We start from the raw sequence: 25,251 nt of genomic DNA, 5'->3' as shown, positions 1-25,251 counted from the left end.
CCTGTTTCATTTATATTCTCATAACTATCAAGGACATCGGTAACATGTCAGGGCTTTGTTTCCCAAAATTTTGTTTTTAAAAATTTCAAAGCTACAGAGAAGTTGAAAGAAGTGCACATATATCTTCCCCTAGATCCTCACCAGTTGTTAACATTTTGCATTTTCTTCTTCTTTCTGCAGATATGCTCACCTTTTTTCCTAAACCATTTGAGAGTTAGCTCAAGTATCTTGCTGACATCAAGATACTTCCATTCTAATATTTTAGCATATATCTCCCCAAAAAAAGGACATTTCCTTACATAACCGCAATATCATTAAAACTGATAATAGTACTATCTAATATGCAATCTACAATCAAGTATCTCCAATTTTCTCCCAAATGACCTTGGTAGCATTTATGGTTTTGCCCATCCAGGACCTACTCAAAAATCTGTCATTGGATTTGGTTGTCATAGCTCTTTGGTACCCTTTCCTAGAATAGTCCTTCACCTGCTTTAAAACTTTTTTGTATCTTTCATGACATTGACACTTTTGAGATCCCTGGCCTGTTGTCTTAAAAAATGATCCATAATCTAAACTTATCTGATTGCTTCCTCATGGCAACAAGTGATTTTAAATCAAGTTCCCCATTTTCTCCTTCCTCCATCTAGACTCAGCCCTGCCAGTTAACACTCGACAATGACACTTACTGGGACTTGTGGCCTCAGAGGACTCGAAATTTTAAACATCCCCAAAGGGCTCAGCTGATATTATTAAGCAACTAATATTTAACACTGAAAGATATATTCAATATTTCCAAACTCTGGGGCAGGGGGAGGAGTCAAATGGCATGTGTATTACCAAGCTAGGGGAAATTTAAAAGTGATTTACTTAGACTCAGTAGTAACAGCATGTTTTCAGATATTTTTTCAAAGTGCTTTCACACTTGCTATTTAAGAAGCTTGACTTCAAAGGTCAAACAGATAAGCGTTCAAATATTTGGGTCTACCTACCCCCTGTGCTACTTAGAAAAGGAGCTTCACCTCTCTCAGCCCTGTTTTCCTCAAGGGCTACTTAAGGGGTAAGATGCTTAAACAGGTGCCTTGTTCATAATAATGACCTGTGTTAATCTTCACAGTAACTTCAAAGAAGGTATAGCAGGTAGCATCCTCTCCATTTTATGGGTGAGGTAACTGAAGTTCGGAAACAAAATGTGATTTGCTGAAGGTCATGTAGCAAGGTGACTAAAGAGACAGAGCTAGAACCAAAGTTGCTGAGTCCTGGAGGGGTCATTTCCAGTTCTCTTCAGTAAGTAGCATCTACCTCATGTGATGTTGGGAGGATTCAATGAATAATACAGATCTGGTGCTATTCATTATGCTGATACAGAGGCTGTGCTCAATTGATATCCATGACTCATGTTGCAATTATTTTTAGTGTCACATTGCCATGAGTAACTAATTTTGTTCAAAGGCCTCCAAAGACCCTGGAAGTAGGACCATAATGATCTTGACTAAGACCCCATTTCTACCCTATCTCCTCTCCCACCAAGATGAGAGGAAGGATTGGAATAACCCAAAATTCACTGAAGGTGTTGAAGTTTCACTTGGAAGAAGAGGCAAAATATTCTGAGGCTGAGGGGTCATTGTTTTCGAAACACAAGAGAGGATCTGTATTCCCTGGGAAAGGGGGCACTAAGCCATGAGTCATTCTCTGGTTCTGTGTGGGGGACTGGGGGTTCCTGCAAAAACCTTTATGTCACTCACTATTGTCTTGTGTAGATTAAAGCACAAAAGCCTAGCTAAGTTTTGTTCCCAAAATCACATGGCCCATTCTGCCCAAGCCATTCTAGGAACACGCTGTCCATCTCTTTGAAAAATGTGACCAAGAGACAGAATAGCCATTGAATTTGGCCTGTGGTTATTGGTAAAGCACCATTGGGCAGCTGGCCATGCCTTGGGGCACCTTAATAGCCAACCGATCACAAGGTCCAGCTCTCATTACAACCATGCCTGCTGGTAGAAAAAAGGGCTTTCCTTCTGCCCTCAGAACAATAAGGAACAATTAAGAAGCCCAGTCAACAAGAATGTTCCATTCTTGGTCCCGTCCTGGGCTGGGCCATCAGATTGGCCAGCTCCACTCAGCTACCTCTACAGTGCCAATTTAGACTGGTTGTACAAAGGAAGCTTCCCACAAGTTTGGTTTGTAGCACATCCCTCAGCTTGGTTACCGTTATAAAGATAGCATGTATGGGACAAACCTGTGAAGGTTTCAATTAACAACTCGAGATATGATTTCGTTGGATTACATTGTTTTTAATTTACTCTTGCTCCCCATTCATCTAAACAAAGCTCTGCTATGCTCTCCACTTTCATGGTGCAAGCCATCTGTCTTTCCATGTAATCAGCTATGTACTTGGGAGGCAGAGAGGTAGGGTGGAAAGCACATGGGCTTGAAATGAGGCAGACATAGTTTCCAAACTTGAATCTGACCTTGAGTAACAAAAATAGGCAATACTGCATATCCCTTGCTTAGTATGTGCCATACGCTGTGCTCAGGAACCTACCTGTAATATCTCACTGAACCCTCACCCCCAACCTGTAAGCATCACCAATGCTGCTTCAAAGATGATGAAACTAAAGTTTAGGGATGTTCCATAATTTGCCCAAAGCCTGGATGCAAACTCTGACCTCTTGATAAAGTCTAATTTACCACGTAAAACTGCCTCCAAGTGATAACCTCCCTTGGCCTCTGCTTCCTTACACAAAATGTATAGACCGTTTTCCATTTTACCCAGCTTCTTGTGCCTCACATTAAATAATATCTATATAAAGAGCTCCGCAGACTACCTGGCACATAGCAGATGCTCCATAAATGTTCCCTTCCCTGCTGCTGAGGCAGATTCTGAGAAATAAGAATTTCTGACCTTAAGCCAAAATCTTGCTGGGTGGTTTGGCTTTTTCAGAATGGTTCCAAGAGCTTCACTAGGGCCTCATGAAAACACCTCTCTGGAGGCTACATCCCTTATATCTTATAAGTAAATAATATGGGACCCAGATTTGGTGCTTCAGATTGTGGTCACAGAGGAAGACAGAATGACAAGTGGAAAGCAAACCTAGCTATTCTGAAAGCTAGAATTTGGGCCGTAACTCCTCCAGCCTCGCCTTTGATGTGTGTGTGTGCTTACATGTGCTCAATACTTTAAGCTGTTCCATGTGTATATATTTGTGTATGTGTGTGTATATATGCATATATACACATATCCAGAAGTAGATGTATTTATATACAGATATATACACACGTAATGTTACCCTAAATAAGCCACCAGTACCACCCTTAAAGTGTCTTTAGAAAATTAACCCATGAAATAAGCAATAATATGTGAACCATAAACATTCTTGCATGTTGGCAGATAACCATGCTATACATTCCCCTCCAAGAACTGAGAAAGAGAAGAAAGGGAGTAACACAATAGCAGAAAAATGCACTAATCAAATCCATAATCAACTTTGATGATGGAACAAGGATTCTAATCAAAACACAATGGAGCAAAGTTGCCACAGGTTGTAAGCCTGGAGCTGCACTCTTCCCAGGAGCCTCCTTTACGCTTTCTTTTTAAACATCCAAAACACCCACGGAGAATTTCAATCACTTCTAATTACTTTTTTTTAAAAGAAACTAGGTGCAAGTTGAACACCAGCTCCTAAAAACAGGAAATATCAAAATATTTTATATATGTATATATTTTTCTTTTTTTCCTTGCAACTGCTTCTTAAAAATAGGCAAACGTCTCCTCAAATAACTCAGGCATGTTCCTTATCTGAAGGTCAGCCAGAGAGGGTTTCTGAACAAACCCAGAGCATGTTTTTAAAACAACTCTTTGCACATGGTCCTAATTTATTCACATGTTAACAGAGCAGATGCTATAAATGTTCACACTTGGGGGAAGGCACAGGTATCTCAGTCCTAGGAAGGTAATTCAGGGGAGGTGTGCTGCTGCAGAACAGTTTCCTCCACTGGGGGAGGGAGGAGAACCAGCTGCAGGTTTATGGGAGAGACTCAAGGTAAGGGCCTGGAGGAAGGGTGATGACAGTAGGGCTGTACCTAACAGCTGCTTGCTAGGTTTTTTCACACTTGATGGAGATGAAGAGCAGGCAATGGGATGTCACTGGCTGAAGAGAGTTGCTGCATAATAAAACAAGGTGGCAGAATAGCCTCCTTTCCCCTGTAACTACCACATTGAATATTCTGAACCCCAAGCTAATAATCACCGTCATTTCCCAGGGATCTGTTATGAATCAGGTCCTTAATGGACACCCTCTCTGCCTCTTCTCACACTACCTTGCACATTCAGAATGATGATCCACCAGGAAGCCAACATGCAAATCCAATCCTTCAACTCAAAGCTTTTGTCCTTTCTTTTCATCACCTTTTTCAAAGGAAGATGCCAGATCTGGAACAACAACTTGTTGCATGAAGCAACATCAATGCTCGGCACCGCTCCGCGACCTTGCTCTTCATTCTCCACTGTCACGCTCATTCTGATCTCCTCTCCTCCTCATCAGTCACTCCTTCCCATCTCCCAAACCAAGCTCATCTTCTTTCTCCTCCATAGGTTCTCCGGACTTCTCCAGCCATCTTGGCCTTTCCTTCAAGCAGCTTAGATACTCAGCTCCCAAGTATGCCTCTGAGGCCTCCCTGTGTTGTGCCCTGTAGCCCTAGGTATATCAGTGAGGCCTCCCAACTAGACTATAAAATCCCCAAGACCCAGGCCATGTCCTATTTGCCTTGTAGATCTGCTAGAGCATGAAGAGAAGAGGCAGCAATGAAGAGTGGGCAGACCGCAGGCCTTAAAGCCAGACCAACCTTGCTGGACTCCCTGCCCTGCCACCCTGGATGACCTGGATCAAGTGGCTGTACTTTGCTGAACCTCATCTAGCTCAGTGGTTACAGCAATGGTCTCATAAATCAGAGCCTGCAATTTCGAAGACAGTCTCTGTGGTTCTCCCTGTACAGCATCATGGTTAAAGGCATGGGATCTAGAGCCAGACTGTCCAAGTTCTGTTCTACCTCTGCTACTCACAAGGTTACAAAACTGGTCTTTGCCTCAGCTTCCATATGTGTAAAATGGGGATAATAACACTTATGTCACTGGATTGTGATAAGAAAAAAATGAGTTTTTTAATGTAAAGTCCTTAGAACAACTGCTGGCACATAGGAAGTGCTATGTAAGGATTTGGCCATTATTACCATTGTTATTATTGTTACTATGTTGTTATTGTCATAGAAAATGGATGTATCAGACCTGATTTAAGTGTTTTTGTAAAGATGAAATGAGATTATACGTAAAGAGCCTCACCCATCAGACACTCAGAAAGTGATCATGCCCTTGCCTCATCTTCCCATTCTGCCTGGTACTGTACTAGGCAGGTGATGGATGTTCTATAAATCCTTGGAACAGATTAATACCTTTCCAGGGGCTTGAGAGAATAAGCTATATCTTTTCTCACCTAAGGGCTATTAAATCTAGGTTCAGCATGCCCTATCTCTTAGGTTAGCAATATAAATAGCTACTTTTATTAAGTATTCCTTACTTGCTAGACACTGCACTGAATACTTCACATGTTATTTTTCTTAATGCTCACAGTTCTAGTGGCTGTTAATGCTTATTTTTTAATAGATGATAGCACTAAAACCCAAAGAAGTTAATCAAGGAGATCACCCAGCTAGTATATGACAAAGGACACCACCAATACCCATCTGACTTTAAAACCTGTGTTATCAGCCACTACACAACCCAACCTCCTACCAAAAATCCCCTGAATAAAAGGGGAGTCAGAGACCCCAAGAGAGCATTTGCCATTTACTTCATTGCTTCCTGAGTATTTTCTAATAATATATACCAGATTTGGAACCTGGAAACTACCAGATGGCCAGTCAGACACAGTCTTCATGCAATAACCAAGAGACTCTTCTGGAGGGGGAACGGACACCACATCAGGCAGACTGTGGGAGAAGCCCTGGCAAAGAAGGTAAAATCCCATTGGCCAAAATCACTTTGATGTCAGCCATGCAGACAGGAATCTGCCACAGGGAAGATCCCCAGAACCCCTGGGCACTGGCAAAGGACAGCAGGCTGGTAAAAATCAAGGTAGTCCACTGGAAGTGACCAATTTTCTTAGCAGTCTATCCAAACTGTGCTCACCATGAGTGCACAAGGGCCAACTGAGGGTGACAGAGTGGAATGGGGTGGGGAGATGACAGACCAAGGGCAAAAGAGGGAAGCAAAGTCTTGGGGGAAGTGGACTGTTCCAGGCCCCCAGGGAGAAGCTGAAGAACATTGTTTTTTCAGGGAGAGGGTGATGAATCACCTTACCAGAGCCTATCCACTGCCAGTCCTCTGACAATGTTTGTTAAATGAAGGGTCAAACAGGCAAAGGCAGAACAGCTGCCTGGATATGAACAATCCCAGCATGGACTTCCCCTCTCATTCCTCGGGTGCTCCTCATCAGGCTCGAGAGTATGTGTCACCTCCAGTTCCGAGTCACTGTATTGACCTCCCACCCACTACTGCCCACTACATCTCATAAACCCTACCTCCACAGATAAAGGAGAACCCCATGCAGATATGTACGCTGGTGCTCACCCCCATTGCAGAGCCCACTGGACAAATCCTGTACCTAACAACCGAAGAAGACTGGAGCACAAAACCCTCACAGAGGCAGGCCCCCAGAGCCCTGGAGGAAATCTTGCCTTCCTCCCACACACCATCACTCAAACCTGTCAGCTTCCAAAAATGTTTAGCAAGTGCAGCAGCAAGGGGCATGCTTATCAGCCTGGTGTGGGAGCTTAATCTGCTTTGAGGGCCTTCTCCAGCCCAGAGTTACAAAAGTCTGCTTACAATTAGCTTTCAGCTCCAGTTTCCCCATCAGAAAGCCTAGGAATGTGTTGAGCTCTAGCCTCTGATCAGAGAAAGCTCCAGGAGAAGGTGGAGACAGTGTCAGCAGGGAAGTAAGTGCCAAAAAGGTCAGTTGGTCTGTTGCCATTTTCCTGACACCAGCCCCAAACCACCTCCCTCTCTGGCTTCCCGCCTCTCCTGACCGGACAGTCACATCCGTCAGGTCGGCATGTCCCCAGAAGTCCCTGCTAACTGACTGCCAAGAAAATATAGCCCCCTCCTACCAGAAGTAGGGGGAAATGGAGCAGGGAGGGCCAAGAGAACCTGACTGGCCCTTGCTAATTTCTGTAAGAGATTGCATGGGCAGGGCTTGTTACCCTGCCGAATTGGGTGATGCAGGCTCTGACTGGAAAGGTAGGAGTCACCAATTCTCTTCAAGCCATCTCCTGTCCCCACCCCCAGTCACTTGGGCTACCAACACCAGGATCTACCACCCAGGAAGGAGGGGCTTAGCTTCAGCCGCCATTCTGAGGCAGCCACCCCCACCCCCACCGCAACAGCCAGCCAAGGCGTTCTGCTGGTGCACTAGTACCGCAGCCCCAGCACCTTGCCTGGAATCCCGTCACCCAGCAGGATGGGGCAGGGACAGGCCATCTTCAAGCCAAGGGGAGAGCAGGTTCACTGCCACCCCCCGACCCCCTTTTCCTGGATCTTACAGCCAGGCTAGGGGGCGGCGTCGAACCCAATGGGGCCTCAGATCATTCCTTGTCCGGAACAGAATCTCTGCGGAATCGCCAGACACACACACAGCTGTTGCTGCGGATACTGGCTTCTTGAGGACAAGACCTCAACATGCAGGACCTCACATTTCCAGCGGTGCACATGTTTTTTGAGAACACCCCGATCATGCCATCCTCCCCAGGAAGATGTTGCCGGCCTTCCCCCCATCCCAGTTCTCAAAGGGCTCTTTGGGCAAACCTCGGGCACCCGGGCCACACCCACCGGCCGGCCCACTCTCCTCGCGCATCCCCCAACCTGTCGGCCTAAGGGGAATGGTTCCTTTCCCTGCCCACATGGTAGGCCCTTTCTCCCACATCACCCGGAAAGAAGTATTTGCCCATCCTCCCAGAACAGTACCCCCGGCACAGGGCACCTCTCACCTGGGTATCGAACCCGTTTTCCACCGAGCCGCTCTTCCGAAGCGGGAGCCCCTCCCCCGCTGGTTCCTGCAGCCCCTGCAGCACCTGCGATTTCAGGGGGATCTGGCTAGGATAGGTGGTCTTGCTCACCTCCACCTTGCTTCCCAACTTGAGGTAGCAGGGCTGGGGGCCGGCCCGGGCCGGGGGCACGTGCAGGATGGGCGCGGCGCTGTGCACGGGTTTGGGCAGTCCCGACTTCATTTTGGAGGCGACCAGGATGGCCGGCATCTTCTCCCGGGGCTTGGGCTTTCCCAGCACGTCCCTGGCAGCGGCGGCGGGGGCGACCGCTAAAGGCAGCGCGGGTAGCAGAGCAGGCGCCGGGCCTTAGCCCACGAGGCGCCCACCACCAGCGGCGAAAGAAAAAATCCCCAGGTCGGGGAACTCGAAGCAATCTGGCGAGCGCGCCTTTGGGGTGCCGGGATGGGAATGGGGGACTGGCCACGGCGCCCAGCGGGTCCCACCTGGACGGATGCTGCAGCCGGGTCTCAAGCCCCTCCTGGGTGGCCTTTCAAGAGCTCTGGGCGCTCAGGGGTTGCCGCCTCTTGCAATTTTCCTCCTGGGAAACAGAGGTTTGGACGCCCATATTAACTTGTCATTGCGTCTCCGAAGTGAGGAGGCCCTTTTGGAAGAGACAGAGGCGGCAGGGACGCACGAGTCCCGCTCCGGAGGCTACGGGTCTGAGCTGGCGAGGGAAAGAGAGAGCAGCCGTGGGAGGAAAGGAGCGAGCAGCGAAGGAAGGAGAGAAGGGCACACGGGGCCCAAGACGTCTCCACCGAGAGGCAGCTGCCGCCCTGCTCGCGAGCACCGCAGTGTCACCCGCGACGCAGCAGAGGCGCGGCGAGAGCCCCCGAAAGGTCTCTCTTGGAGTGACAGTCACCGCTGCCCAGAAGGCGCCCGGACAGACAGCACCTTAGCGCCTGCGGGTCTGCACATGCTCCGTGCGCTAGAGCGCGGCTAGGCTGTGGCCGTGGGGCGCGGGCGCCGGGACGCGCGGCTGGCGGGCCGGGCTGGGCTGCGCTCGGGAGCGGCCGCCGCGCTTCCCGGGAAGGCTGCGCCGGCTGCGGGGCTCAGAGCAGGGGAGGACAGGCTGCGGCAGGCGCGGCTGCGGCGCGCGCTGACAGCCGGGGCCGCCCCGGCGCACCCATTGGTCCACGGCGCGCCAATCCGTGGCCGCGGCTCTCACTGCAAAGAGGGCGTGGCCTCAACTCTGGCCGCCGCCGAAACTCTGGGGCCGCGCTTGGCCGCGAGTACAAAGCGGGCTGGTGGCCGCTCTGCGGCACTGCTCCGGCCGCGCGCCTCCCGGGGGGCCCACACCCCCGCGTCCCTGAAACCCTTCTTTTGAAAAATGCCCTTTCGAACGCAACTGCCCGCCCCGGAGCCACGCGGGCACGGCTCGGGGGAAGTTTGTTTCCTTTTTCAAATTGCTCCGGTTACCTTAACGGTTTGAGTCTTCCGGAGTCACGCCCGCAGCCTCGCTGCCCCCATCTGGCTTGGGCAGGGCCGAAGCTCGTCTCCCGCGTTCAGAACGCGCCAGCCATTTCTCTGCCTGCTCTTCCCGGCGGGCCGGGCGGGGGGCCTCCCAACGGCTTCCTCTCCAGTTTTCAAAGGCTGCACATTTCACTTAACTATTTGAAGTATTTATAGGCAAATACAATACGCAGGGAAGCTTCCCGCCCCGAGACAGCTCCTCCACGCAACCTACCACAGACTCTGTAATTATAGTGGCCCGAGGAAGCCGGGAGAGGCTCCATGACCCTAGCCGGCTCTGGCCAAACCTTGCTGCGTTTCATGGAGCCCCTCCCTGTCCGCGCCTGGGACACACTGGCCCCACAGGTTCCTCCACTCATATTCGTTCTTTGGGTTCCTCTGTGGTTTCCTCGCTGACTCAAAGTGTATGAGAATAAGAAGGAAACTGAGGGATGATCAGGCAGGCCAGGCGTCGCGATTTATGAATGAGGAGGCTCCACCCTGTAGACCTCCCTGGATTTGAATTGGGCAACTTCTTTAAGCTTACACGTATCCTTATAAAGCTTCTGTTTTCACAGGTAGTAAGGTGGAGGTTTGACTACATTTACCTAATGAACTGTTGTTTGAATTAAATGAGATGGTTGATGCATGACAGTCATTTAGCGCAAGTACCTGGCAATGTAGGAGTCCAATAAAAGCTGGATTTTCTTTTCTCTGTTATTAAATTATTGCTGCTTTCTCCCAAAGTCATCTCTGCTTCTAAACTATTTGTCTTTCTTCTCTGTTTCCAGAATACAGGTTTTTCACTTTGTGATCACCCTATAGCCTGATCTTCAGTGCTGAAAGCATTGATTTATAATAACTCAGATGCTATTAATTGGGTATGTCCCCCTCAAATTCATGTTAAACCTCTAATCCCAATGTGATGGTATTAGAAGGTGGGGAACTTGGGGAGGTAATAAGCTCAAGACAGTGGAGCCCTCATGATAGGATTAGCGACCTTTTTAGAAGAGACAGAAGAGAGATGCTCACTTTCTGCCATGTGAGGACACAGAAGGCAGCTTCTGTGAACAAGGAACAGGGCCCTCACCAAGAACCTGACACCGTGTTGGCATCCTCATCTCAGACTTCCAGCCTCTGGTACTGTAAGAAATAAATTGTTTAAGTCATCTGTTTATGGCATTTTTGTTATAGTGGCTCAAAGTGACAAAGATCTCAGACCAGAGGAAACAGCAAAGTCTTCAACTCTGAAGCATTAAAAAATGAGAAATGAGAAGGCCCTTTTATGTGGAGACGGAGTCTTGCTCTGTCGCCAGGCTGGAGTGCAGTGGCACAATCTCGGCTCACTGCAACCTCCACCTCCTGGGTCCAAGCGATTCTCCTGCCTAAGCCTCCTGAGTAGCTGGAACTACAGGCACACACCACCACGCCCAGCTAATTTTTGTATTTTGAGTAGAGACAGGGTTTCACCATGTTGGCCAGGGTGGTCTTGATCTCAGGAAGGCGCCTTCTTAGCCATTCTAGGTAGCAGCTTTTCTACTCTAGTTAGGCTGAAATGCACAGCCCTGTCTATGCCTGTTTCAGTTATCCTCCCTCTCTCTGAAGTCAACTCACACTTGATTCATGCTACTTACTTAACACTTTGCCCTTTGTCATCTGATGCCACCTCCTGTACTGTTGTCCTCGATTATTTAACCTGTTATTTATTGTTTCATGCATTTGTTTTCTTCTTAGAGAATAAACATCATGGAATTAGGAACTGTGCTTTAACTATCTTTAGATCCTCTCAGTATGGAGTATAATGCTGCGGACAGAATAGGTACCCAAAATTGTTACTGAATGAATGATTGAATGATCCTAGGATCAACCCTCAAGAAGGAGAGATTGTCTCCTAGATTTAGGAACATAAGGACATACAAAATATTATGCATAAACCTTGGGACTCTCCTGCCTGCCTTGAACTCTAGTTCTGACCAATATACCAAGAGTTGTGGAAAGATATCACAATCTTCAGCTTCTAACGATCAGGGAGATATTCCAAAGTATTCCCATGGCCCTAATGCAGTGGTTCTCAAAGTGTGGTCCGTGGAGCTGCAGGAGCATTACCTGGAAACTTGTTTGAAAACCCCACCCCAGACCTACTGAATGAAAAGCTCTGGGGATGGGGCCCAGCAATCTGTGCTTCAACAGTGTTTATCCTAGTGATTATGATGCATACTAAAGTTTGAGATCTTCTGCCCTAATGAATATATCATGCATTCAGTATACCTCCAGAACTTCTTAAACCTTAATATGCATAAGAATCCCGGGGATCTTGCTAAAATACAGATTCAGATTTAGTTGGCCTAGAATGGGACTTAGATTCTGCTTTCTGAGTAACTTCTCGCATAATGACCATGCTGGTGTTCTGAAGATCACACTTTGAGTAGCAAAGTTAAACCACGTAAAGAAAGAGGGTTTCATCTTAAGGGTCATCTACTGAAAAGGATCTCAGAGTGCATATCTAGTTGGAAACAACTACCTGATCACTTGATAATGTCTGCTATGGGTATAGAAATGGAAATAGTGACATACATATTTGTATTTGCGATCTTTGGTTTCCTGTTTAAACTGTATTTGCTACCAAGTTCATTTTAGGGATCTGAGACTCTCAAATATGCACAAATATGAAACAGTATTTCTTTTAAAGTATTTCTAATGTTCTAGGATTGGTGAACATGAGCATTTCCCTTAACCCTGTGTGGTTTATATAACTAAAGTCTGATAATTCTTCATTTTTCTTGATGAAAAATCTTTCACTTGAGGACAAGTGAATCTTTTAATCTGTTTCAAGCTTCTTTTCCTGCCTCTTCTTCCCTATAGTAATTCTGTTTGCTTTTCCTTGAACATTATTTATCTCCTTTTTTTTGAGTCGGAGATTCACCATTGTTGCTCAGGCTGGAGTGCAATGGCACGATCTTGGCTCACTGCAACCTCTGCCTCCCAGGTTCAAGCTATTCTCCTGTCTCAGCCTCCCACGTAACTGGGATTACAAATGCATGCCACCACACCTGGCTAATATTTTTATATTTTGAGTAGAGACAGGGTTTCATCATATTGGTCAGGCTTGTCTCGAACTCCTGACCTCAGGTGATCCTGCCTGCCTTGGCCTCCCAAAGATGTATCTCCTTTTATACATTTTTTTTATAAGCTTTCATTTTTCTTGTTTAAAGCAAAATAATTTATCATACTAACAGACAAGGGGTGGGGAAAGCTCTTTTTTGCCTTGGGATTAATGAGATAATTATAAGTTTTCTACTTAAAAAAGATAATCTCAAATTATAAAAATAGCCTATAAGTTTACTCCTTCCATATTGATACTGTGTTAACATGAAAAAATGTCATTTTAAATCAATGTTTTGCAAGCATTGGTAGCTAACAGAAGTCACTGGTTCAGAGAATGGCCAACTGCACTGGAAAGAATATGCCATCCAGGTTTTAAAATAACTTATTATTTACTATAGGTACTCTGGACAAGTATAAATGGGCCACAATTTTAAATTCCAACTTTGACAACTATTCTTTCTTCTGGCTCTGAACTTGCAAAGTCACCCAAATGTCAGTGATAGGCCAATTTGAAGCATATTATCAACAGTCTCAGGACCACTGAATCACCCTAAGAGATTGGGCAGTTCCTTGGTTCTAAGAGCCGTCCTCAGATCAGGAAGTGCCAGCTGCACCCCTCTCTGATCCTCAACATCAGCCAGTTGTGATTAGTTGAATGTGAATTGGGCTTCAGAGCTGACCTGCAAGTGACCAGTTCTATCAACTTATCCTTTAATTAAAGACCCGTGCTGGCCTGCCCTCCCAAGAAGACAGTCCAGTGAAGATCCTGAAACATCTAAGCCCCAGCCTGTCACAAAAAAAAAAAAAAAAAAAAAAAAAAAGCAGGGATCTCAGGGGGAAAAGTCTACAGCCTTTTGGAGACCCTAGATTATACATGATGAGGGGAAATGTTGCAAAGTTTCTTGAATAACATAAAAAGCAAAATATTTATGAGGTTATTTTGGAGTAAAAAAAAATCACACTAGCTTACTCTTCCTTAATTTTCTACAACATGGGTTGGCAACTTATGAGACATCTCATAGATGACACAAAGGCTCACCTTTTAGTAGTGGCTGAGTTGAGAGGTCACCCATCTCATACTTCAGAGAAGTAAGGTAAGAACCTCCAAACATCTCTTTAAACACCCTGCTCATCTACTTACCCTACCAGTGATACACTTCCAATCTCAAACTTTCTTCCAGATGGGTCCGTGTTCATATCAGTATGCACAGTGGTAACCTCTGGGTTTTTTATTGAGAACCAAAGGCTGAGGGTTGCCCTACTTGCAGAAGCTAGAATGTGAGGGGTATGTATGAGTGAGTGTGTGTGTGTGTGTGTGTGTGTGTGTGTGTGTGTTTACAGGCATTTGTGTCAGTGACCCAGACTAAATGTCAAATAAATATAGTCACACACTGCATAATGATGTTTTGGTCAATGACTGACAGCAGATATGATGGTGATCCTGTAAGATTATAAGGAAGCTGAAAAATTACTATTGCCTAGTAACATAGTAGCAGTCGTAACACTATAGTGCAACACATTACTCATGTTTGTGGCTATACTGTGTTGCAAGTTTTATAAAAGTATAGCACACACAACCATGTGCAGTGTCTAATACTTGATATAGTTTATGATAAATACTTGATGACAAATGACTGTGTTATGGGTTCATGTAGTTACTATACTATTTATTGTTATGTTAGAATGTACTCTTTCTACTTAAAAAAGTTAACTGTAAAACAGTCTCAGGTAGGTTCTTCAGGAGATATTCCAGAAGGCATTGTTAGCAGAGAAGATGACAGCTCCATATGTATTATTCCCCCTGAAGAGCTTCCAGAAGGACAATATATGGATGTGAAGACAGTGATATTAACCCTGTTTAGACTTAGGCTAATGTGTGTGTTTGTGTCTTCATTTTTAATTTTAAAAAGTTGAAAAGTAAAAAAAAAACCCTAATGGAAAAAGCTTATAAAGATATAAGGAAATAATATTTTTGTATAGCTGTACAATGTATGTTTTAAGCTAAGTGTTATTTTAAGAGTCAAAAGTCAACAAATTTAAAAACTTATAAAGTAAAAAAAGTTACAGTTAACTAAGGTAAACTCATTATTGAAGAAAAATATTTTAAATAAATTTAGCGCAGTCTAAGTGTACAGTGTTTATAAAGTCTACAGTAGTGTACAGTAGTATCCTGGGTTTCACATGTACTCACTGCTCACTCACTGACTCACCCAGAGCAACTTCCAGTCCTCCAAGTGCCATTCATGGTAAATGTCCTATCCAGGTATACGGTTTTTAAAACTCTTTTACACTATATTTTTACTGTTCCTTTTCTATGTTTAGATACGCAAATACCATTGTATTACAATTGTCTATGGTAATCAGTACAGCAACATGCTGTACATGCAGGTTTGTAGCCTAGAAGCAATAGGTTATAGTATATTGCCTAAGTGTGTAGTAGGCTATCCCAACTAGGTTTGTAATGTACTCTATGATGTCTGTACAACAACAAAAAAAGCCTAATGACTCATTTCTCAGAACATATCCCTATTGTAAGCAATGCATGACTGCACATAGCAAACCAATGATTAACCAGTGGCTCAATCATTAATTCAAGGAATAAATTGTTGCAAGCGATCTATGTGCCTGGCTTTGGGCATTATGATGAAGAGCGGATAAGAGTAAGTTCTTGCTCTCTGCTCTCAAGTTTCAAAGAATGATGTAGCTGCTGTTTCTCAGCCTGAGGATTTTCCTTTCTCACAAGTGAAAAACAGAAACAACTCACAGTCTAGTAGGGAAGCCAAACAGGGAAATAAATGAATGGCAAACAACATAATTAACCAATACTGTAATAGCGGCAGCACAAAATATACAATGATAAACCAGGCACAAAGGAGGGCCAACTATTTCTGGGGTTATCAGCTATGTTGGTTAATTTAATTATCTAACAAAAAACCTGAAGTCATGGAGAGAATTTTTTTGTTTTTACCCTTAGTGTTGATAAGAGATATGTTCCACTCTCCTACTTCTGTAAGTTAAGTCTAGGAAACATTCCTTTGTTTATATCTTGCCTCATCTCACTAAGGATTAGAGGAAACCTACATTCAATAAAACAATGACTAAATATAATGGAATACAGGAAAACAATTCTAATTTAAAACTTAGACTGTGACTACTTTTGCCTTCTGTAGGTGGGAGAAGGCTGTGTAAATAAATTATATCAGTAGGAATATAAATCATATATCACTTCCTTTCATAGTCAGGCACTAATATTTATTAGTGCCAAGTCTGAGATTTCAAAGTCTGTCAGTTCTAAGCTGCTCAAGAGAGATCCTCTGAGTATATGGTCTTAGAGATACATTAGTGAGCATTTGGATATGCAAAGTTCAGCCCAGAGTCCAGGGGTCAAGCTATATTGTCATCTATAATAAGGGAGAAAAATTCCATTTCCTGGAAGAGGTTCAGTATGAAGAGCCCCCCAAAAATGGAGTAGCAGAGCAGTGTGAAGAGCCTACTGAGGGGGACAAAAACCAGACCAAAGTGCCAAAGTAAAACCCATTTATTTTCCCAAAATAGCAACAAACCCTGCTATGCTACCAAATACTTGGAGTGGCTTGATTTTCTTTAGGTGAGGGAATTTTTTTTTTTTTAAGAGATGAGTTTTGAATTTGGGTTTGTTTTGGCACAGAAGGAAGAGAACGGAGAAAAGAAATAGACAAGAGCGAGATCCTGAGTTTAACAGGAGCAGAAATTCAGAGGCAGGGATAGCCACAAGAATGAAAATTGTGCCCCTTTCCCATCACCCTTGCTCCTCATTCAGTGATTTGCAGAATCCTGGACAGACAGGGAATTGGATTTCTTGTTTGATGTGAGATAGAATGAACAGGCAAATTTAATTAAGAATGTCTTCTGACAAGGAGCTGGGACCAAGGAAAATGTAAATACAAGATGAGTATCAATTATATGTGTGGGCAAAGGGGTCAAATAGGGAGAGGGAAATCAAAACATCTGGATTCTCCAGTCCAAACAGTTGGCTCTAGCCTATATTTTGGAGTGAGCACCATCTAGGACATTAAAAAGTAAAGGTGAGACTGAGATGAGTATGTTTAGATTCTAGGCTGGATCCCACATGCAAGATTTGTTTGCTTATTTTTAATTCTCTACCCACTTTTTCACTATTATAGATGACTTATTTATTTATTTATTTATTTATTTTTTCATTCATTTATTTTTACCAATTGAGGTCTGGTTAATTCAGTTTCAAATTGATATTTAAAAATAATTTCTTGTTTTGTATTATCTATTCTTCTTCCCACATATATGACTAGGCAACCAGAGTTGACCCAATAATAATGATGATGCTGATAAGAACTGTAATTTATGAAGTTATTCTTCCTATGTGTCAGGGACTAAGGTAAGCATTTTACGTACATAATCTCTCATGCTCACAATTTCATAAGGTAGGCTGTTATTGTCATTTTCATTTTACAAAAGAGAAAAATGAGGCCTAGAGAGGTTTGAGTGTCTTACCTAAGACCCCACTGCTAATTAATCAGAAGAGCAGGACTTGACTCCATGCCTGGACTCTGGACACTGGACAGTATGGTATCAAAGCAGTAGCCATCATAATGATAAGCGTGGTAATGATAATGTAACTCCCTGTTTCTGACACAGTTAAGATCTGCCTTATTTTTAGCATTTAAATGAATTCCCTCAGCACTCCTGTACAGTGGCAGAGTGAGTCCATTTTACAGTTGAGGAAATGGGTGGAAAGGTTTGGTAGCCATCAGTTTGCTAATGACAGTGGTCTTAATAATAAGGCAAGGAGAGATTGCCAGTTACAGCGGGTGGTCTTGGCATGGTGTTCATGCTCTGAGATAGGGCCGCCTGTTGTGTTCATCTGGAGGCAAAGACAACTTGGACCAGTACTCCTTAAACAAGAAGCCTAAAAAAAATCACCCAGAGGGCTTGTTAAAGGAAAAGATACATACACCCTCCAACCCAACTCCCCGCCTCCCCTCCAACCCCCCCAGATTCAGACCTAGAATTCTGAAGCTGTGATTCTGCATTTGAAACAAGCAATCAGGCTACTTTGTATCAGTAGTCCTCCCCTTTGCTTTGCATCCTGGGCTTTGCATTAGAGTCACCTGGGAAATTCACAAGCTAAGGCTGTCCAGGTCCCATCCTGGACCAATGAAATCAGATTCAGGAGTAGGGCACAGGCATTGGAATGTTGAGAAAGCTCTTTAGGTGCAGATGAACTGAAAAACACGGCTTTTGAAATGCTACAAAGGCTTTGCTCTCACAACACTTTACAGTGGGGGATTACTGAGGCAATAATCTGGATAATTTCAATCTATGTTAGCAGCCAATCTGGAAAAATCCAGGCCTTCTGTTACTTTCTGGGTGAGATTTTCTTTTTGATAGAAACACTCAGATCGTCCAGCTGCCCATGCAGCCCGAACACAGCCAGGTAATTGCCCAAATGCTGCCTCAGCTCCAGCACTGCGGGTACCAGCAGGCAGTCTGACCCTTACTCGTTCTTACTCCTTACTCTACCCGTGGCTGCTGCAGGGCCACCAGACACTGAGCTACGATGCTCCCCACCTCCCCACGGCTCTCTCAACACATTTCCTCTTTTGGTTACTGCTGTCATCCTGGAAGCCTTCATGCCTACCCTCTGACTCTGCCCCAGGCATGAAGCCTGGTGAGCTTCGGATGGAAGAGGCGCTCCTGGTCAATGTCTGACCCCCAGGAAGAGGCCCAGTGCCCAGGTTCAGGACTCTGAGAGGAGATTTTGGAGCAGTGTTAACTCATAAAGGTCTGCACTAATAAAATGGCGTGCTGGCCTAAAAAAACCCTCAATAGTGGATAATTTTAGAAAAAAAATAGAGCTTTGGTATGCATTTTGTAATTTTTAAAAAATATTATTTTCTTTATTATTTGTATATGTTATCATTAAAAATTATTTATTATTTATATATATTTTAGCCTACTGTTAAAATTATTTTGCTAATATATTTGTGTGTATGTACATATTTATAAATAAATATGTTTATAAAGAGAAGGAAAATGAAGGAGGGAATAACATCAAATTGTTAACAGCAGCTCTTTCTGAGGGGTAAACTAGGGACTATTAATTTCTTTTTTTATATCATTATTTTTAAAAGTTGGAATTATTAACTTAATTTTAACTAATTAACTTAGTTTTCCATGGGATTTCCTTTATTTTTCAGATAAATATCTTCATTTGTTTTAACCTTTTATTTACTCAAGGGACACATTATTATTTTTTTTTGAGATAGGGTCCTGCTGTCACTCAGGCTGAAGTGCAGTGGCACCATCTTGGCTCACTGCAACCTCCTCCTTCTGGGCTCAAGCAATTCTCTTGCCTCAGCCTCCCACATAGCTGGGACTACAGGCGTGCACCACCGTGCCAGCTAATTTTTGCATTTTTGGTAGATACATGGTTTCACCATGTTGCCCAGGCTGGTCTTTTAACTCCTGGGCTCAAGCAGTCTGCCCACCTTGGCCTCCCAAAGTGCTGTGATTACAGGTGTGCATGCCCAGCCTCCAAAGGACACTTATTAAGCCCTGTTGTGAACCAAGCCCTGTACAAATGTTGGTGATACGGGAGTGCAGAAATCTAGCTTATATCCATCTCTGCCCTCTGCCTTTTCAGGCAGGAAAATTGAGTTCTTTTTTCCAAACTAATAAACAGAAGCTATGTTAGCTACCAAAAAGTGAAAATCCAGTTCTAGTTAAAGGGAGGCTGTCTGTATAACAAAGTCACTGACAAGTGGGCTCTCTTCTGACCCAACTAGATACCATTACCCCAGAAATTCCGTCTATTCTCCCTTCCTTCCAGGGAAGCGGCTCCCACAGAATCATTCTCTACAGAAGTTCCAAGACCACCCCTGAGTAGAAGGGCTAGGAAATCAATTCTTTTCCGACTGATCTATCAACTTGCCTCTAAAACCAGTGATGTTGGTGGCCTCGACAGTCTTCTTCCTACAGAAAGAAGATGGGGAGGAAAGTGGGATGCCAGAAATGAACCCTGCAGGTCACATGTAAAAGGAAATTCTAGTTAACACTACCCCTTCACTGAGCTCAAAAATGGTCTAAAAGCTGTCAACAAAACAGAGACACCCATGAGGATCTTCTGGGCCCTGAAAGCATTTGAAGCTGTGTGAAGATTTGAGATCATAAACAGCTGCATTGATTTCCTCTCCCTCTCCAAACCCAAGGCAAATAAAACCTCAGAGCTTCACGGGTGGAAAAAAACAAAATATACAGGAATTGTCTCTTATTTTTTGGCTTAGAAAGATATTGTTTTATAAACAGTGGGGCAAGACACTATTAAATTGTTTTCGAAAAAATTGCCTGGCAACTTTTTTGAAGTTCCACATTGCACAAGAATTTTAGACATTCACACAAATTTATCAGAATTTTCTTTTCAAGGCAGTCTGGAAGTGCCTTAAACATGAACCAAACAACGTTGGTCTCCCTCAGGTCGCAGAGAAAACTATTAAGCATCATCATCATCATCCTGGCTTCATTTCCATGAAGTCCATCTTTTCAAACAGTAGAATGTTGAATTAACTCCCATTCAGAATCATTTGCTCGTTAAGGTTTTATCCTTCCCAAGGAGGGACCACGAAGGGCTGATTTGGGGGTGCAAAATCCAGTTTTCAAAGGCGCCTGGCAGACAAGGCCGATTTCCTGCCGAGTTGTCAAAAACAGGCTTCTAGAATCCCCTCCCATGACCATGACCATTTGAGCACTTTCCTTGCCTTTGATCCTCTATTCTTGACGTTCAGTCCTGTCTGGTCTCCACAACCCAACCCCATTTTCTTCTACTTTCCCTACAGGAGAAACTCTGGCAGATCCCCTGCCCCCCCGGTCCCCACCCCCTTAGATAGTTTGTTGCCAGGTTCCTTTCTGAGTGGGGTGAAGGAGGGGAACACCCGGGCTGGATCCAGCAGACTTGAGTGTCTGGCTTCACTCACTGACTGATAGAGCAAAGGTCACTTCTCTGATCCTCAATTTCTTCAACAGTAAAATGGGAATGATGATGACTATGTCATAGAGTCGTTGTGAGGATTTGAGATAAGGAGACAGAGGGCCAGATGTAAGTCTAGAACCTTATGGCTGCTATACTCATTTATTCATTCAAATAGTATTTTATATTGCTACCAAATGCCTGGCAACATGCCAGTCACTGGCGATAAAATGTTAGTAAGAATCAAAATTCTTTTCTTGTGGAGCTTCCAATCAGGGAAATTGTAATTACATAATTACATCAGTGAATGCATAATTACTAAACGAGGCAAGTGTGCTATGTTAGCAGATAAGGAACCTTAGATCCCTTTAGATGTTTGGGGCCAGGATCTGAAAGGCAAAGAGGGTGACCAGGCAAGAATAGGACTTAGATGCCTGCTAGTGTGCTTGGGGTGAGGTATGGGCACTGAGGGGTGAAAAACTGGGTCTCCAACTCCATACTTCTCTGTGTAGGGTAAGATATAACGTCAGGGCTTTGCTTGCTGTTTTGGAAGCTCTTTAGTGAAGTAGAAAGAGTCTCATAGATGTGCACACTTAATTGGTTGTGTGATCTTGGCCCAGTCACTTAACCACTCTGAGCCTCAGTTCCTCACCCCTCTTGGTAATAAGGCTCACCTCCAGGATTTAGGGTGAAGATTAAAGAGAGGCAGTGGAGCTTAGTGGTTAAAAGGATGACTTTGGAATTTGATTGCATACGTGTGACTGCATGGGTCTGAACTGTGCCACTTACTAGCAGTGTGACTTTGGACAAGTTACTTGATCTCTTTGTGCTTCAGGTTTCTCATCTGTAAAATAGGGTTTATAACAGTCCCTCTCTCATAGGGTGTTGAAATGATCAAATGAATATAGGTAAAACACTAAGCCAGTGACTAACACATGGCCACTGCTACGATTGTAATTACCATATTTCCTGGACATTAAGTATTCAAACCACAGTTCCTCTCCTACCACTAGGGCCACTGCATGATCCCTTGCTGTGGGTATATCTGAATGTGTGGAAATGTCCACTGCTAAGACACTATGTGAAGGCCCAGAACCGGAGGCTGTTAGCCCACTGGGGATCCCTGTCCCTCTGGCTCACAAGATCCTCCAGCATCTTGGGGAAGGGATCTGTATGTGCAGAACTGGGGTATCCAGAACGAACCAGGCAGGAAAAGGAAGCTAGAGAGTGTGTGATGGAAACTCTCTGTAGACACTTTCCTTGCAGTTCTGTAGGTCAGAAGAGGCACAGAGAGGGCTCAAGCTTTCTCATTGCAGTCCTGGGCCACATCTGTCCACATCTGGCCTCTTGCCTAATTTGGTTCACAAGGAAATGCATGGTCAGGCTACGAGTGTCTGTTTACCCCAAGACATCTAGTTAAGGTGCTGCACCTACTCTTCTGCTGTGGAGTATTACATATGGGATAAAAGCAGATTCCTACTCCTCATCATCAATAGCTGCTTTTATCCCAAATATACAAGGTCCCCAAAGCAATCATCTCCAAGTGTGATGCCCCATCTTGAAAAACAGGCTTTGCTTTCAGCGACCACCTCTTCAAACCGGCATCTTTCTGACTCTTCCAAATCCATAAGTAAAATCAACATACCAGGATCAGCTCAGGTGCCATGGTAACCCAGGCACAGGAAGCCACTGGAGCTGTTGGCAGCATTTGGGGTGAGAACTAAACAGCTATGCACCAGGGTATCAATCCCATTTAATTTCTTCAAATAATGCTTCAAAGTAATATTTCCCCTGTTTTACAGATTTGCCCAAGGTCACACAGCTAGGAAGAACTGGCATTCAAATTCTTAATTGTCTGATTCTAAACTCCATGCTCTTCTAGGACACTCCATTTGACATCAGCAACCTGGCACAGAATTCCTGATGGTACTTCTTGTTTGCTGAAGATTTCAGCAATAGTATCACTGATTCACCGTGGGCCACAGAGTGGGGGCCCTAGGCCAGTTGCCCTTCCTCCCACCTTCTTCTAGCAGGTGGCTGGAAGTAGGATCTGGAACAACTGGGAAGGTAGCAGTGGTCTTCTTCATAAGGCATGGGGCTAAGTCACAATGTCCTGGAGGTCAGTGGGAACTCCAGGACTTTCCCATGGGAAAGGATTTCAGAAAGTGTGGAATCCTCTAAGTGGTCTTCTCCCTCCTTTTCCCTTTTCTTACCCACCTACACACACACACACACATACACACATGTGTGCATGCACACACACACACTCTCTCTCTCTCACATGCACACACACACGTGAGCACTGTCCACATGCAGCCTGCATCTGGTGAGAAGGCATGCCAACAGAGGTGTTGAAATCCATGGAGAGTCATGATTTGGCACCTGCAGAGTACTTTTCAGCACTTTGGAATGACAGCTTACTCGTCCACACAAACCCTTCCAGAAAGGTTGTGTCTGTGCCATCGTGGAGGGAGAAAATCAGAGCAAAGGCTATAGTTGGCGTGGCCAAGCTGGAGCTGAACTTTTCACCCCTGTTCCGTGGTTGGAGCCAGGAGGCCTCTCACAGGTAGTTCCTGCTCCTGGTTGTGCTCTTCCCAGGCGACCTTGGGAAAGCCACTGCCTCTTCAGGCCTAGCTTTCTCATTGGCAAAATAAGGGGCTTGTTCAACGGCTTTCCACCTGGGTCCTCTGGGCCCACGGGAGTCTAGAATTCAATAATGGCAGTTAAGCAGGCATAATAACAGCTGCCATTTACTGAGGGCCTCAGACACATTTACTAGGTCCCTTGTGAATAATATCCCCAATGCTTAAAACAAAGCTGCAAGGTAGAGATGGCCACCTCATTTTACAGATGAGAAAAGTGAGCTTCCTAGAGGTCAAGGGGCTTGCTCAAAATCACGTGGTAAGTGATGGAGTTGGAATTTAAACCCTGGCTTATGTGTGTAACGATTACACCCCATTCTCCCCTGGACTACACAATGAGCAGGGATGTGGTTGCAACGCCTCCATGGCAGCCCCATCAGCACACAGCCCTGTGCTGTGATGAGTGGGTGCTGAGCAACAGTGTAGTGAAGATCCTGGTGGGCTCGATGATAGAGTAGGCACAGGCACCGGGTAGGCAAGGCAGCTTCCAGGGAAGGAGGGCACAGAGCCAGCTGCTCTAGGACTGACCCCAGAGTTACACTAACGTGTCAAAGCAGGAGTTCACTGGGGACAAGGAGCAGGAGGCCCTTCTCACATTCCTCCCCACTCAGCACGGAGCCACTGTCAGAGCCAATTGCCGTCACAAGCATCTGCACCTTCCCTGTTCTCTTCTGAAGACACTGACCTACTTTATGTTGTGTAGAAATGTATCCTGAGCCCCTCAGCAAATGCCTTCACAATCTACTCGTTAAGGTAGAAACTGTTTCAATCACCTGAATAAAACCCAGTGTCCCGGTCTGTGTCCCCAAGACCCCTCCTGCCCCACCCTTGTCTCCCTCCCTAGTTTTTGTTTTTTCCACCTGCACCAGCCATTTCCAGACATGCCACACTCTTTAAGCTTTCCTCTATAATAAAATTTGAAATAAAGAAAATAACAATCTTGCTTCTTCCTGCATCGCCCCATGCAGGAAAAGGCAGGACCATTCTTTTTTTAATTTCAAATTTTATTATAGAATAGGATATATGTGCAGATTTGGTACATGGGTAAATTGTGTGATGCTGAGGCTTGGGTTCCCAACAATCCCATCTCCCAGGCCAAAAGCACAGAACCCAACAGGTGTTTCTTCAGCCCATGCCCACCTCCCTCCCTCCCCTGTCTAGCAATCCCTAGTGTCACTCATTCCCATCTTTACCACCATGTGTATTCAATGCTTAGCTCCCTCATATAAGTGAGAACATGTGATATTTGCCTTTCCATTCTTTTATTAGGTCACTTAGGATAATGACCTCCAGCTCCATCCATGTTGCTGCAAAGGGCATGGTTTTGTTCTTTTTTATGGCCGCATAGTATTCCAGGATAGTTTTGAGGTAAGCACAGCTCTCTGAAGGCATACCTCCTGTGGTCCTATCCTAGTTCCACAATGCTATGTAACCCTGGGCAAGTGCCTCAGTTTTCTTGTCTTTAAAATGTGTACAATAGCACTATCTATATTGTAGGATTATTACTGTGAGGATTAAAGGGGAAAATCATATCTTAAGACTACTTTTAAGAAGCTCACTAGATGATTCTACTGTGCAGCCCAGGGTTAGGAAACACTGAATCACACTGTAATCTCCAAGAGGGTGGAGAAGGTGTCTTTTTGTGCTTAAAGTCCTTGGTGCTTAGGGAGCACAATGCTTGGCACAATGTCAGCATCCTGGAATGGTTTTTGGGTGGATGAATAATTCTATGTATTTGGAAGTTTAAAATGTAAATAATCCTTTCTCTGAAGACAGACGCTCAGCCACTATCATCAAGAACCAATTTCAAACCAGAACCAGCAAACCATGATATTGATCATCAAGATGTTATGCTGGCTGAGGACTCCACTGTGAGATGCTGAGCGGAACCAAGCCCTGCCTTAGTAAATGCAGTTGATATTTAATACTGACTCCTGGGAAACTAGAAACAACAGGCTAAATGAGAATCATGCAACACAC

General features: G+C 44.7%; 2 protein-coding genes across 4 annotated transcripts in view; one reads left to right on the top strand and one right to left on the bottom strand.

Annotated features, from left to right (window-relative positions):
• Positions 1 to 8,329, bottom strand: part of NAV2 (neuron navigator 2) — a 404,334-nt gene extending 396,005 nt beyond the window's left edge. For all 3 annotated transcript variants that reach the window (XM_032241072.1, XM_032241073.1, XM_032241074.1), the window contains exon 1: positions 8,038 to 8,329. In XM_032241072.1, the coding sequence (XP_032096963.1) occupies positions 8,038 to 8,304 (267 nt within the window). In that variant the 5' untranslated portion in view covers positions 8,305 to 8,329. The remainder of the gene's footprint in view (positions 1 to 8,037) is intronic.
• LOC116525270 lies at positions 7,358 to 9,156 on the top strand. The gene has a single exon (XM_032241075.1). It carries the CDS (start codon positions 8,546 to 8,548, stop codon positions 9,032 to 9,034), a length of 489 nt encoding a protein of 162 aa, XP_032096966.1. The 5' UTR covers positions 7,358 to 8,545; the 3' UTR covers positions 9,035 to 9,156.
• The last annotated feature ends 16,095 nt before the right edge of the window (positions 9,157 to 25,251 follow it).

Source organism: Sapajus apella, unplaced genomic scaffold (assembly GCF_009761245.1).
Source record: "Sapajus apella isolate SASKATOON/1434 unplaced genomic scaffold, GSC_monkey_1.0 scaffold47, whole genome shotgun sequence".
Lineage (NCBI taxonomy): Eukaryota > Metazoa > Chordata > Mammalia > Primates > Cebidae > Sapajus > Sapajus apella.
This window is presented reverse-complemented; position numbering and strand designations above follow the sequence as displayed.